This window comes from Falco peregrinus, chromosome 4 (genome assembly GCF_023634155.1).
Source record: "Falco peregrinus isolate bFalPer1 chromosome 4, bFalPer1.pri, whole genome shotgun sequence".
Taxonomy (NCBI): domain Eukaryota; kingdom Metazoa; phylum Chordata; class Aves; order Falconiformes; family Falconidae; genus Falco; species Falco peregrinus.
Window position 1 is genome coordinate 105,114,332 of NC_073724.1, and position 13,211 is coordinate 105,127,542.

The window sequence follows — 13,211 nt, forward strand, 5'->3', positions numbered from 1 at the left end:
CTTACCTATATACAGCTATTACTCCCAGCTAATGAACTTGACACATCAAATCTGACTAATCTTTCAAAATTGTCTTCTATGCATTTATTTAAAAAAAACCAGTAACTCATCCCAAAGTTAAGTTTCTTCATTAAATTAAAAATACACAATAACCTGAAAATTTCAGGAGGGGTAAGGAGAAAAAAAAATAGTGAGTGATACTGGAAAAGAATCCAATATTAAACCTACAAAGTAATCATGCTATATACAGATAAGTGTGCATGTGCGTGTGTGTATATGTGTGTGCATTCTGGATTTTTTGCACAAACTATTTACATTGAAATATATAATGCCATCTTTTCCACTACAACAACTAGGTATCCTAAAAAAAATAAGACTAGGACAAAAAACCTCCTTTGCATTCTTCCCCGCAAAACTTCGGACCAGATATACAAGATTGATTTTAAAAAGATGTAGGAGCGAAGAATAAAAAACCCACTTATTAAATTCCCTAGTCCTAATGGAGAAAATGCTTCAGAAATAGCAGAGAAATACAGTGTATTTTTCTCCATTTTTCTACCTGATAAAAAAAAGCCAAACAAGCTGCATTTGTAGGAAGATAAAAGACAATCAGAATTAAGAACAATGTAAATAATGATGCCGTTAACAGTGAAGACTACTATCCATAGGGCTAATACAGAAATCTTCATACTGGCATTTTGTTTACATGGTTACAAACATCAGGTCAATCATAGATCAGCTTTGTACAACGTACATTTAACAAATGTAGTTAACTGTCCCATTGTACCTGAAATTACTATAACCATGATATGCCTTCTCAAAAGTAGTCAGAAGAGGAGATGACTGACCTTCTCCACTTTAGTTTGTACCAGAGTTTTACAGTCTTCAAATTGTTTTGGTCAGATACAAACTAAATAGCTTATATTATGGTCTATATCCAAAATTATGGAAATTGAAAGCTAAAATCTACTACTGCCAGCTCACTGATCAACTTAATCCCCTGGAAAAAAAAACAAAAAACAAACAACAAAACAAAACAAATCAGCAAAAAAACCCAACCCCCAGAACGCTAGTCCCAGAGTCCTGACCAAAGAAACAGGTCAGTGATCAAGAACTAATATATAATCAATAGATATCAATTTATTTTCAGATGGCAAACAGGCAAAGTGACAATATGAAATGTACTACCTAGCAAAATGAGCAACTGAAGTATGAACAGATCAATCTACTTAATAATGTGAAACACAGGCAAGCTATAAATCCTGCAAACTAACAAACCATGTAGGAATATGTTTTGAGTCCTGGACACTTGGTGTGACAATCCTTTTGGTGTAGGACACAAGCCATATTTGATCATGTTTTACCCACTAAAGGAAACCAAAGTAAACTGATAGAGAAAAAACATTTCTTCTGCAACAGATGCCCTAATTGTTTATTGTTTATTAACACCTAATTGTTTATTAATATCAACTAACCCTTGTATAGGTGTTTGGAAACTGACAATGACTAACTTTGAAGAATCAGACAGAAAATTAACAAAGCATGTTTTTTTAAATCTGTAAGCTCACACAGCTTTAGTGTGAATTAGAGATTAGATCTGCATTCTGTGACCTCTGCTTCCTGTCAGCATCCCGCGATTCTCCCAATAATATATATATTAAACATCCATTCTCATCATGTAACTATTGATGATAGGTTTTATCTTGGCATATCTCAGAGAAGCAGCATTAACTTTAAAATGTCCAAAAATTTGAGGTTGCCTCCTTTAAATTACTTAACATTTCCTATACTGTAAAAATGGAAAAGTCATAAAGAGACTGACATAATTGGATAATGTTTGATATTTTCTCTGCAGTTAAGATCATTAAGTCTTTGAAATATTAGAGAAGCTGCTGAAGTTTCAATAGCATTATTGTGATTTGGTCTAACAGCAGCAATGAATACTTAAGCAAACTGCTGATAGCAAATGTTAAACAAAAGAAAGTAAAGAATCACAATGGATTAGATAGCTCTACCTTCAAAACTGCAAATTTTGTTTTGCTGAAGAAACAGCAATTTTGACACAGGTATGGCTTGGATTAAAAGAAAGAAAAAAAACCCCAAAAGTCACAAACTTAATTGAATACATCTGATCTATTTACAGACAGGTAGTGTATGGTCTACCACAGATACATGCTTTTTGTCATTTGTTCTGAAAATATATAAAAAATGCCAGATGCCCTCAAATTTTGTTCAGACTTCAGCACACTTTTACATGTTCTTCCTATGCCAAACATTCAACTGTAATATATACTAGCCATTGAAAAGCTTACTGACAATCACGCCTGGGTGCAACCACATGGTTTTAGTTTGCTTCTGAGTAGAGAAAATGAAAGTATTTAAAATACATAGGGTCTTAGTGATTACAATGAATCAGGAACCCCAAACTCTTTTAAGGAAGTGTACTTACTTAAAACTAAATAGTAATAGCAAAAAATATAATGAATAAATTAAGAAACTCTTTCTTAGCTTGTGTATGTCAATGGTAATACCTCCTACTTAAGCTCTTTCCAAGAGGTTGTGTGACCACAGCTAGAGGAGCTCTAGGTTGCCACAGTATTTCAGCAGAAAGGTCAATTAGCCCATGAAAATGCAGCATTGTAATCAGCTTTCCATTAGAGAACATATCAAACTTAAAGCAATCATTCCATTTTGTCAGAACAGCAGGAAATCTACTTCCTTTCAACACTCATGAGATTACGATGCATCATACTAAAAATAAACAAACACCCCCAAATTCTAAATAAACATAAAACCAGACTTTATTTTATAAAGCCATTATGATTGTGAGTTGTGAGGACACAACTATAGATGTAAAAAAAGGCCAAACATGCTCAGATTTCTTTAAGGGTAACAGACATTTAGGAACTTTAATATGTTTTACTGGAGCTAATCTTCTTATATTACTCTTTAAAAAGACAACAAAAGTCTCAAGATGTTGCTAGTGCAATAGCACCCACATAAGATATAGCTATATTTAAAAAAGCATATATATGTAGATACATACATATACATGCTGGTATGCATGCATATATATATGTGAGTGTATGTATATATGGTGCTACTGTGAGATGCATAGACAAAATTCCAGCACAAGGGGGATGACACCCAGTTCTATCTTTGCATTGAATCAGACATACTGCAAACAACATTATCCACATGGTATCACGAATAGTTGCTACTGAACCATAAAAGTATTAATAGTAGCAAGAAAGGGTATATACTTCAGTGAAAATGTGACTAGAGGGAGAGTATTCCCATCTCTAAGAAACTAGAACTTCTGGAGAACCTGGGAGTGCATTAGGATCTGCTTGGTACTTGATAAATAAATGTACTATTAGATGAAGGGGAGGTGGGGGCACAGATGGAAGCCAATTCTCAGTGTCTAAGTCATCTTCATCTTCCACATTGAATTTGACTACATGATTCACATTTTGTAACACCTCCTTGATCTGATAAATGCAATTCCCCCTCCCCACCCCCAGAAGCTCTGCAACCTTAGCACAAACTGAATCTTTCTCTGACAGACCCTAACGAGAGATGTCTTTTCTAAATTCCACATTTGCTGTGGAACTGGTCCTGAATACCGAGACACACACACTCTGCGACTACGTCCTTCCACATCATGATAGCCTACTGTAGTAATGAGGCCACTGACTGTTAACAGTTCCTTGTGATGACATAAGTCAGAACACTGCACAGAAGCCTGTCTCAGAACATGAATCTCATAGCCAGATGCAGTAAAAATGTCCCTTATTTTCACACTTAAAACATGCCCACTTTCATGTATACACTGTCCTTCCCTCTTTTTCCTCCTTCAAAATGAAGTCCAAAAAACCCCGCAAGATGACAGAAGTAGTACTAGTGTTTGAAATCTGGGACTCAATCTCTCCTATGTAATAGTGAAAGTAACCATGTAAGAACATGCTTTAAAAAAGAAAACAAAACAAAACACCATTGCAACACCATTTTTTTGGCTTGCCAGCACCTGAAAAGTCTGTTTGGCCCACTTGACATGTTTTGTTTGGTCTTCCCACAGAGAAGAGACAGCATCAATTAGTCATGCAGCATGTTGTCCCTTTGCATCCTTGCCCCCATCAACACACAAATCAACATCTGCATAGCTCCAGACCAGCCTCTGCAGGAGCTGTCTTTTATCCAGCCAGCAGGCTACACAAGAAGGGATGCAAGAGGAAGATGAATGTATTGCAATGTGGCAAAACCAGAGAATGGCCCACAACTGAAAAGCCGATGAACTTCAACGGTCCATTCATCTCTATCAGTTTTATCTATTCTTGTAGATACTATCTTCAAGTGCTTGCTATGTTTTTATTAAATTGTTTTTTGCTAGGAAAAAGACCTACGTATTTAATATAAACCAAACAACTCTGAACAGGCAGAAAAACTATACAAGGCAAGTAACAATTTTTTAATGCACTACAAGACTGGATTTTCCATCAAAATGCAACACAGCACATAGCACAGCCATGAATACCTAGAATTTACAGCACCAACCCGATATAAGGCAAGAAAACAGTTATTCATAGAAGTAGCAAAAATCTCCTGGTGCTAAACTTTCCTGAAAACCTGACCAGACAACAGCAACCTGTCACCTGTAGTGAGAAAACACAAAAATACTTGCCTCATTAAAAATTAGAATTTCTATTAGAAATATGTCAGGGAAATCCAGCTGAGGCTATTTTTTTACAGTTACTGAGGGGAGATGCTAAGTATTTAAGATAAGTTTCTACCATTTCATAAGTCAGTCTTAAAGTCTGCAAATCCAAATCTAAAGCATTGTCTCCCAACCTTGAAACTAATAAGAGCTCGAGACTGTAATTCTTGCACAGACAACTTCCAAATAAGCTTGACAGCAGAAAATACAGACAGCTTCTATTTTCCAGCTCTTGCAACAAAGATATGTATCTCTAGAATTGAAGGTATTTGAAATGGGCAGTGGTCGCAAGAAACCTTCAAAAAGCAAATTCTTCGTATCTACAAAGTAATTTCTTAACATCATTCTGCTAGACTTCCTTAATTTGGAAAACCAAAGCTAACTGTCATTAGTGCAGGCTAAGTACTTTCAGTTCTGTTAAAAAAATAAAAAATTCAATTCTCTTTAGCTCCTAATTTTGAATGTATAACTTAATTTCCCCAAAGACTAATTTAGGAATAAATTGTGATTATTTTAAATTCAGTGTGCAGAAGGATATTTCAGTGGGGAAAAACAAACAAACAAACAAAAGCAGAAAAGCATTCTTACAGTTTGTCTTTGTTCTACCTCTTATTTTTACTAAGAGCTCCTGGTTTAAGTATTTTGCTTCCTTAACTGTTAATTTATCCCTCATTTTAAACATACATATTGTCCACAAGTTCATTTTTACTGTTTTATATTTTGCTAATGGTTTCTATTTTAATCCAAACGGGTTTATGTTTTCCTATTAAAAAACAATCGTAACTGATTAAGATTCTTTCTTTCCAAAAAGCCTATTACCCCTCCAAGAGGAGATTCAATCACAATATCAAATTTTCCTTTTACAGTTTATTAAGCATTGGTGCTCAATCAATTACCAGAACGCGCAAGTGTTTTTACAAACATGATGTAATTCCAGGTTAAAACAATGTTAGATGTGTAACTAAATACAGCACAATAATTAAACTACTATATAACACATATTCTTTAAGGGTATGTTTAAGATGGCTGTTTCCATTTTCTTCCCATTTTCAAATAGAACAAGAACAAGGAAATTCCTCCCTGCTTACTCAGTGTAAGGGCATATGACCACTATGATTCGTTAGTTCAACAAGGATATTAGCTGTTTTAACACTACTTTACATCTAAAAATGATGCAGTGTCATATTTATAAACTCTGACTTCCTTAATAAATTAGAAGTAACATTTAATTTAAATCCTTCATTAATTTCTTCATCCCAAACATTGCACCTACATATCTATAGCTGTACCATTAGCTAATAATTTGGCAATTACCTCTTGTAGTAAAAGATTAGATGCCGATTGCTGCTATGAGATTTACTGAAATACAGCAATAAAAACAAAAGCAGTTAAAACTTTGGTTAGGGCACCGCAAGGACAGGAGCACTCCCAGGAACAATCTGGTTTGGTACTTCTTTCTAGATCAAGAAATTCTTACTGCAAAAGGTGAAAAGCAGCATTAAAAAAGCATTACAAGTTCAAAATCTTGAGCATGGCTGCTAGATAAAAGACATGCCAAATATCTTAACTATGCTGTAGGTGTGCCTAACTCTCGATTTAGTTTGAGACTAGCAAAAGAAACGGCACAAAGTTTATAACTGGCTGAAGAGAAAGAGCTTTCCTCCACTAGCTAGACTTATGTTTAGCACGTAGCTTCTTTGAGTGGAACTTTGAAACCCTGGTTCATGTGTGACATATCTCTGATTTGAAGGTCTTTATCACCTCTTGTATTATCTCACCTGAATGATGGAATAATGAGAATAAAAAGAGAAAAATTAGTTAAGTTCTGTTTGTATTTCTTTGCCGCAAAGAAACACATTTTCAAACAACCAGGTATTTGCACATAACTGCCTACCTTCTTTAAAAAGCATTTCAGGAAGTATTTTTAGATCAAATTAATTTTCCATAAAATTCACATGCAGAAAATTTACCCTTTTGTGTCTTTTAATAAGCAAACCTACCATAAACCTGAAAGATTAATGAGAAAAGCAAATTTATTGCATGTCAAATATTTAATTCTGGAATTACGCTGAGATTGGAGCGGTCCGGATCAAAATAACTATAATGCAATAGGTAAGAAAGATTGCAACCTGATTATGAAAGACCAGGAACAAACTATTAATTTATTTACCTTTGTAATTCCATCGAAGCTAAAAAATTGCACTACTGAAAATTCACTTGCACAGCAGGAAAGCTCTTGAATCTAAGATCTAAGCCTTTTTCAAATGCTTGAAGTAATCTTTATTAAGCAATACTTATTTCCTAGGTCTCTGAAAATGTTCTGCTTTACAGAGTTTAAGTGACTGGTAAATCCAGCATCCCACACACCACTTAAACCACATTGACACTTGTTGCAAAATTTCTTGTGCATAAGTTCAAAATCAAACACATCATCACAAGCTGAGTTTTTCTGCAGGAGTTAGTAGTACTTGCCAATGTCCACAGTTACTTCCATAAAAAAAATTACAGTACAGTGTGCATTTTCCCAAATTATTCAAGAGTTCATCTTAAACTGATTTAAAAGGAAGAAAAAACCACAAACCATTGATCTCTGTAATTCTTCCAAAATAAGTAAATTAAAAGCCTGGTTTAAATGTGCAATACCCTGCTGGAAAACCCTTTTTGGTCTGTGGGGGGTTTTTTTGTTTTATTTTATTGTGGCAGCAACACACAATACCTAAAGAAGAAATCTTCCTTTTCTGCCTTCACTACATTATTTTATTCAATATCTGAATACAGGAAAAAAGGTGATAAACTGTTGCATACCTGGGGAACTTTTGTAGAACTGTCTCTACTTGCATTGCTAAGACTAGCTTCTTGTGTGGCCTGCCTTCACCTTTGAAGAAGACTATGTCTTGCAGTAGTTTTTTCAGGTTTTAATAATGCAGCAAAAGTAATATGGAAAGAGGCAGCTTCTTATGGCTCATGAGTAAAATGAAAATAGCACTGATGTGACATGAAATGGCTATTGTACCAGGTCTTGCTGTTACATTCTAGCACCCAATTTAATAGCATATTTCCCAAAACTTTCAGCTGCATGATACTCTCTTGTGTATTTGCTCTGCATATTTTGTTCAGTAGCTGGACAATAAAGGGAATATAAGAACTAGAATACTGGAGACCTCAATCAAGATTCTGTTGGATAACATCACAAGATGAAGCACTTTGTATTTAAACAAGCATTTAAAATAAATAAATATATAAAACCAAAACAAATCTACTGTAATGTATTTTGTACATAGGGAACTATTTGTCCTTGCAGTTATTCCAGAAAAAGAGATTTATAGCGGATTGACTCTCAGAAATACAATGTACTTAGCAACTGCAGAGCAAGAGCACCGCTCAGTGGTACTACCAGGTAAAACAATATCGGTGGTAAACTCAAAAGCTATGTATTGATAGCACAGCATTAAAGAGAGCTCCAGGAAATTCTACCAAGACAAAAAACTTTCTTAGAAAAATTTTAGGTGAAAAGACGCTAGCTTTAGTTCATACTACAGAAACTATATCTTAAAATTCTATCTTTAATATTGCTTATTTGTTGGCTCACTTTCCCACGTGCAATTGGTAAATTTTCATTACTATCATGTTTCTTTTCCAAAAATACAAATTATAATTCCAAAAAGGAAGACATATGGCCATAAACAAAACCTCTGTAAAATTTTGAACCTAGTATTTTTTTATTTAATTCACAAATATTTATGTAAAGTTACATAATGCAGAAAACAACTGCACAACCAGGTGTTGACATACTTTTATGATAGTTATTTCTTATGCATAATGACAGGTTCCCTTCTCTCCTTATCAAAAGATAAAAACATGCATGCAAGCTGTTGACAGCTAAATTACTTCAGGACAGACTACGTTAGCTGCGGAACTTGAGATATTAGAAAAGAAAGCTGGAAATTTTGCAATGATGCATTTTGTACTCCTCTATATACACTGTAAAGCTTGCCACCATAAACTCGGATTGTGGAGATGGTGACTTGCCCTAATACCCCTCTTTCTTCACTTTTAATAGATACCTAGATCTCTGATGGAAGAGGGAGAGGTGGATGAAGTAGCCATGGTTCAAGACAGATAAAGGACCTATGTTCAGGAATCCCAGCAGGCTGCATCTGTCACTAGCTTGTTTCAGATTGGGCATCTGGATACATAGTTTTTCAGTATCACTGTTACAAAAGCACCAATTTAATTCCATCATTTAGCCCTCGGAATCACGAACACCTCCAGAACAGCCATCATTTTTCTCTCTACAGGTAAAACCATTGAAGCCTGCTTGTATCAGAGCTCAAAGCGTTACTTACTCTCACCAGCTCATATTCACAGATAAAATCCACACTGCTGCTGAGTGCAGTTCCCCAGGGGGATGTGGCAGCATTTCCTTTATCATAAGAGGTCATGACTGCTACTGTCCACAGTTCTATGACATGTTGGCAGGAGCCTCTAGTGCCACCAAAGAAGTTAAGAACTGAATGTTGTCTCTAAACAGTCATTTTAATTAACTAAAAACCCAGTCCGATTTCATCGCTTTTCCTACATTTCTCCTGAGATTCAACTCTTTCCCCAACACCAAATTCTCCTTTGAACTTCAGCTTCATATTGTTGTTTGGAAACCCTAGGAGAGGCAATCAAAAAGCTGCATGACAGAAGCAGAATAGGAACCAAAACATCATTAATAGGATGAACTCAAGACATTTTTTCCCCTAAATTTAGTCAACTTTAGCAGGCATAACTAAGAACAAGTGGCAACATATACTGATGACCTAACTTTGATTCTACAGCTCTTATGACAGCAGTGACTAGAGACCCTGAATGAAGAATACATTCAGACACAAGGTAAAAGAACCTTCATTTCTTCTGACGCTGCCTGTAGAATGAGCAATAAATCAACGGACATTGAGTTATCCACCATTTAAGCAATTGCACATGAAGGAAATAAGAAAGGAATAGTGAATAAGTAAGTAAAAAATACAAGAGAAAGGAAGCAGTAGAGGTGAGGTTTTGGGATTTTTTTAAAATAAAGTCAGCTAATATTGAAGTTGAAAGATTTTTTTCTATTAACTGGAAAAGAACCAAGAATGCATTCCCTTACAAAGTTCAATGTATTGTATTCCAAAATAGAGAAGTAATATAAATACACATTTCTAAACCTAAATGTAAACATAAGTCTCCACAATTGTCTCCTGCTTTCAGAAAGAGAGCTTAACACATTGCATAAGCCTTGTCAGCTGGATATCAGCAATGCGTCTTTAAAATGCCAGCTATATTTCCAGCTGCATAAAATGCCAGCAGAGAGCGGAAGACATCATTACCTCCATATATAACATGTATAAATTACTTCCCATTTTTAATTTCCCGAGAAAAGCTTAAAATAAAAACATTTGAATCTTTTGATTTTCACTATCTACCTGCTCAACCAGGTAAAGCTTTTAAAAATGAATAGTTAGCAGTAAGGCCTGTGGCAAGCCCAGCCAAAGTATTCCAAGGGTAATGGGCCTGGGTGTTACATTTTTTTCATAGCAGCCTGTACAGCACTGTGGTTTAGATCTATGCCTGAAACAGCATTGATAGCACACCAGTATCAGAAGTGTTTGCACAGCATCAAGGTCTTCTCTGTCCCTCTGTCACCCCCAGGCAAATAGGCTGAGGGTGTGCAAGACATTGGGAGGAGACACTGCTGGGACACCACTTTGTTTTGTTTTGCCTGGTAGAGCTATGATAAAAGCACCAGCCTCGAGCTTTATCTGGTATTTGGGCCCTGCATTACTGCAATCTCTTCAGGAGTGCACCTGTTCCAGCACAGCCTTACCCACAGGCCAGCTTCTGCCACAAAATCTACAACTGCTCTGGTGTGGGTACACCCCTCCATGGTGTGGCCTCACATGCTGACCACCATTTGTAGAGGGAGAGTCTAGAGCAGATGGATGGGAGTCACAAGGAAGACCTTCACTTTTGATTGCAGTAAAATTTTTCTGCATCTTAGCTAAACGTGCCAATCCAAAAATGTACGCTTATAATAATCATTAAAAAGGTGTAAAGCAATCGGAGAGGAAGTTATCTAGTCAAGGTTTATTTGAATCTTTACCTTACACAAATTATTTTGCAGCATAAAATACTGGGCAAATTGAAGACTGTCAAGAGATTTGTAAGAACATAGCTATCTGGTTAAACATTCTCAAAAAACTAAAATCCCCATAAATTGCAAATCGTGGTATGTTTCTCCTTTAACCCAGTCACACATCAATGAATATTTGTAAATTAAATTATCTCCATAAAACCGTATTTAAATATGCACTTTGCTATAATTCTATTTTATAATTTCAGTTCTGATAGTTCACTAATATAGTCAGGTTAGTGCAACAATTCATACAAATAAATAGGCCAACAACTGCCAGTTCGCTGCAGTACTGGGCCTGGTGTTGACACATATAATGTCCATGCTTATGGGACAAGGGAGCAACAGTCATAGTCTACACATGGGGATGGAACCCACTGTCCCTACTTTGAAAGTTGTCCCTACTACCACCTAACAGACAGCAAACCTGTTAGTTAAGGTATTTGCAGATACCAATATCATAGCAGGATTCGTGACCTTGTTTTTCCAGGGTTCTGCTTTTCTGAACTGGAAATATATCCTTCACTGGCGTAACAGAAAAGCCAAAATAAACAATAAGGACTGCATTTAACTATAAAAAAGCAAATACACAATACATTCATACACCCTCTTCTAATTACACTAAATTTCTAGGACACAGATTGGTTCTTTGGGAAACATTAAAACATTCAGCACTTAAACACTATAGAATCTGCTTTGGTCACCATAATGCATTACCTGGTAAATTAGTCTTCATAATATCAATGCCAACTTGAAGCTCAGGCTCAGCTGCAAGAACCGCATAATCTCCTTGATGAGAGACATTGAAGTTGTAATTTGAATAGATACTGAATTCGTTATTTGCCAGGAAAGGTTTTCCTTTTGAAGTCCTTTGCAAGTGTATTTCATTCCAAGGTATGCACAACTTTTCCGCAATTAATTTCCGTATCAGCAGGCGACCAGCCTATGAAATAAAATGGAAGTGATTCGTACAGAGCTATTAGGCTGTGTGCAAAATATCTGTGGTTGCTAGAAAACCACTTGTCTAAAAAAAAGTCACTTCATTATTGCTGACACAAAATAAGACTGTATTTTAGCCAAATTATTTATATTTCTCCCTTTTATAAAAGCCTGTGTCAAGTAAATGTAATTAAGAGTTCACCAGACACAAGTATAGAATACATTTGTCATCACTATCAGCACAGAGACAACACAAGACCCAACAAAAAGCAGTCCCACACTGGAAAAATCACATAAAATAGGTCCTTCTTTTCCTTACTTACTTAGGATACTTTACTGCACAGATGAGTACTTTTTATACCACACTGAACAGTAAAGCTGTCTGAACAGCTTTCCTTTCAGAACACTCATTCAGCTATTTCAGTGCTAAATGAAATACTAAACAGTTAAAAACGATGAGGAACTCCTTATAGCCTAATTAGCAGAAGTCGGTATTATCACAATTATATGCTATTTAAAACCTGAATTATGTAAAACAGCTTTATTTGCTTACATGTTAGCTACTGTGTTCACCTACAGTCTCCTACAGTACATTGATTTTGCCTCTTATAAAAATGGTTGAGTTTCGTAACTTAACATCGTCAGACCTGTGAATTCTTTCAGAATACCCACTAATAGCTGACTGCAAACATCCCTTCCTCCTCCTAAGCGAAGCAGAGCTGGCAATTAACACTTTGTAGTGCGTTTACTTCCCTGAAATGCCCTTGCAGGGCATGCTTCCCTACAAGAAATCAGAAATTTGAGCCATACTGAATCTGCGGAGACAACCACGTCCCCACGGGAAAAGGCCGGTGCCGGTACCACGAGCGGAGCCAGAGGCGGCTCCTCAGCCCAGCGACCCCCGCCCGTGCCCCGAGGGCCCACCGGCAGCCTCCCCCACGGCGGGGAAGGGACACCCACGGCGGGGCCCGCACTCGCCCGCAGCGGCGGAGGAGAGAGGCGGCTGCGGGCAGCTCGGTCCCACGGAGTGCCGCCCGCGGACTAACGCCGCCAGCCCTGAGGGAGGGGCCCCGCCCCCCGCCGGGCCCGCCCCCCCGCCAGCATGTACCAAAGCGGCTTTGGCATCGCGGGCAAAGACAAACTGGCCGATGCGGTCCTTCTCCTCGGGCTGCACCAGCCGCGCCGCCAGCAGCCACTCCTGGCGGCAGGGGCGCCAGGCGCCGCAGGGGAAGGCCCAGCGCACGCTCCCCATAGCGACGCGACCGCGCACCCCAGCGCCGTCCTACGGCAGCGAGGCCCTCGCCCCGCCCCCTCCGCCGCGACAGAGCGGCACACCCCGCGCATGCGCCTTTCGGTGGGAGGGAGGGACCTGCGGTCGAGGCGAGGTAGCCAATCCGATAT

General features: G+C 37.5%; 1 protein-coding gene across 3 annotated transcripts in view; it reads right to left on the reverse strand.

Annotated features, from left to right (window-relative positions):
• AASDHPPT (aminoadipate-semialdehyde dehydrogenase-phosphopantetheinyl transferase) overlaps window positions 1–13,113 on the reverse strand; it is a 37,060-nt gene extending 23,947 nt beyond the window's left edge. For all 3 annotated transcript variants that reach the window (XM_055802427.1, XM_055802426.1, XM_055802425.1), the window contains exons 1-2: window positions 12,919–13,113; window positions 11,589–11,814 (exon numbers count right to left, since the gene is read on the reverse strand). In XM_055802427.1, coding sequence (XP_055658402.1) covers window positions 11,589–11,814; window positions 12,919–13,062 — 370 coding nt within the window. In that variant the 5' untranslated portion in view covers window positions 13,063–13,113. The remainder of the gene's footprint in view (window positions 1–11,588; window positions 11,815–12,918) is intronic.
• Between the last annotated feature and the right edge of the window lie 98 nt (window positions 13,114–13,211).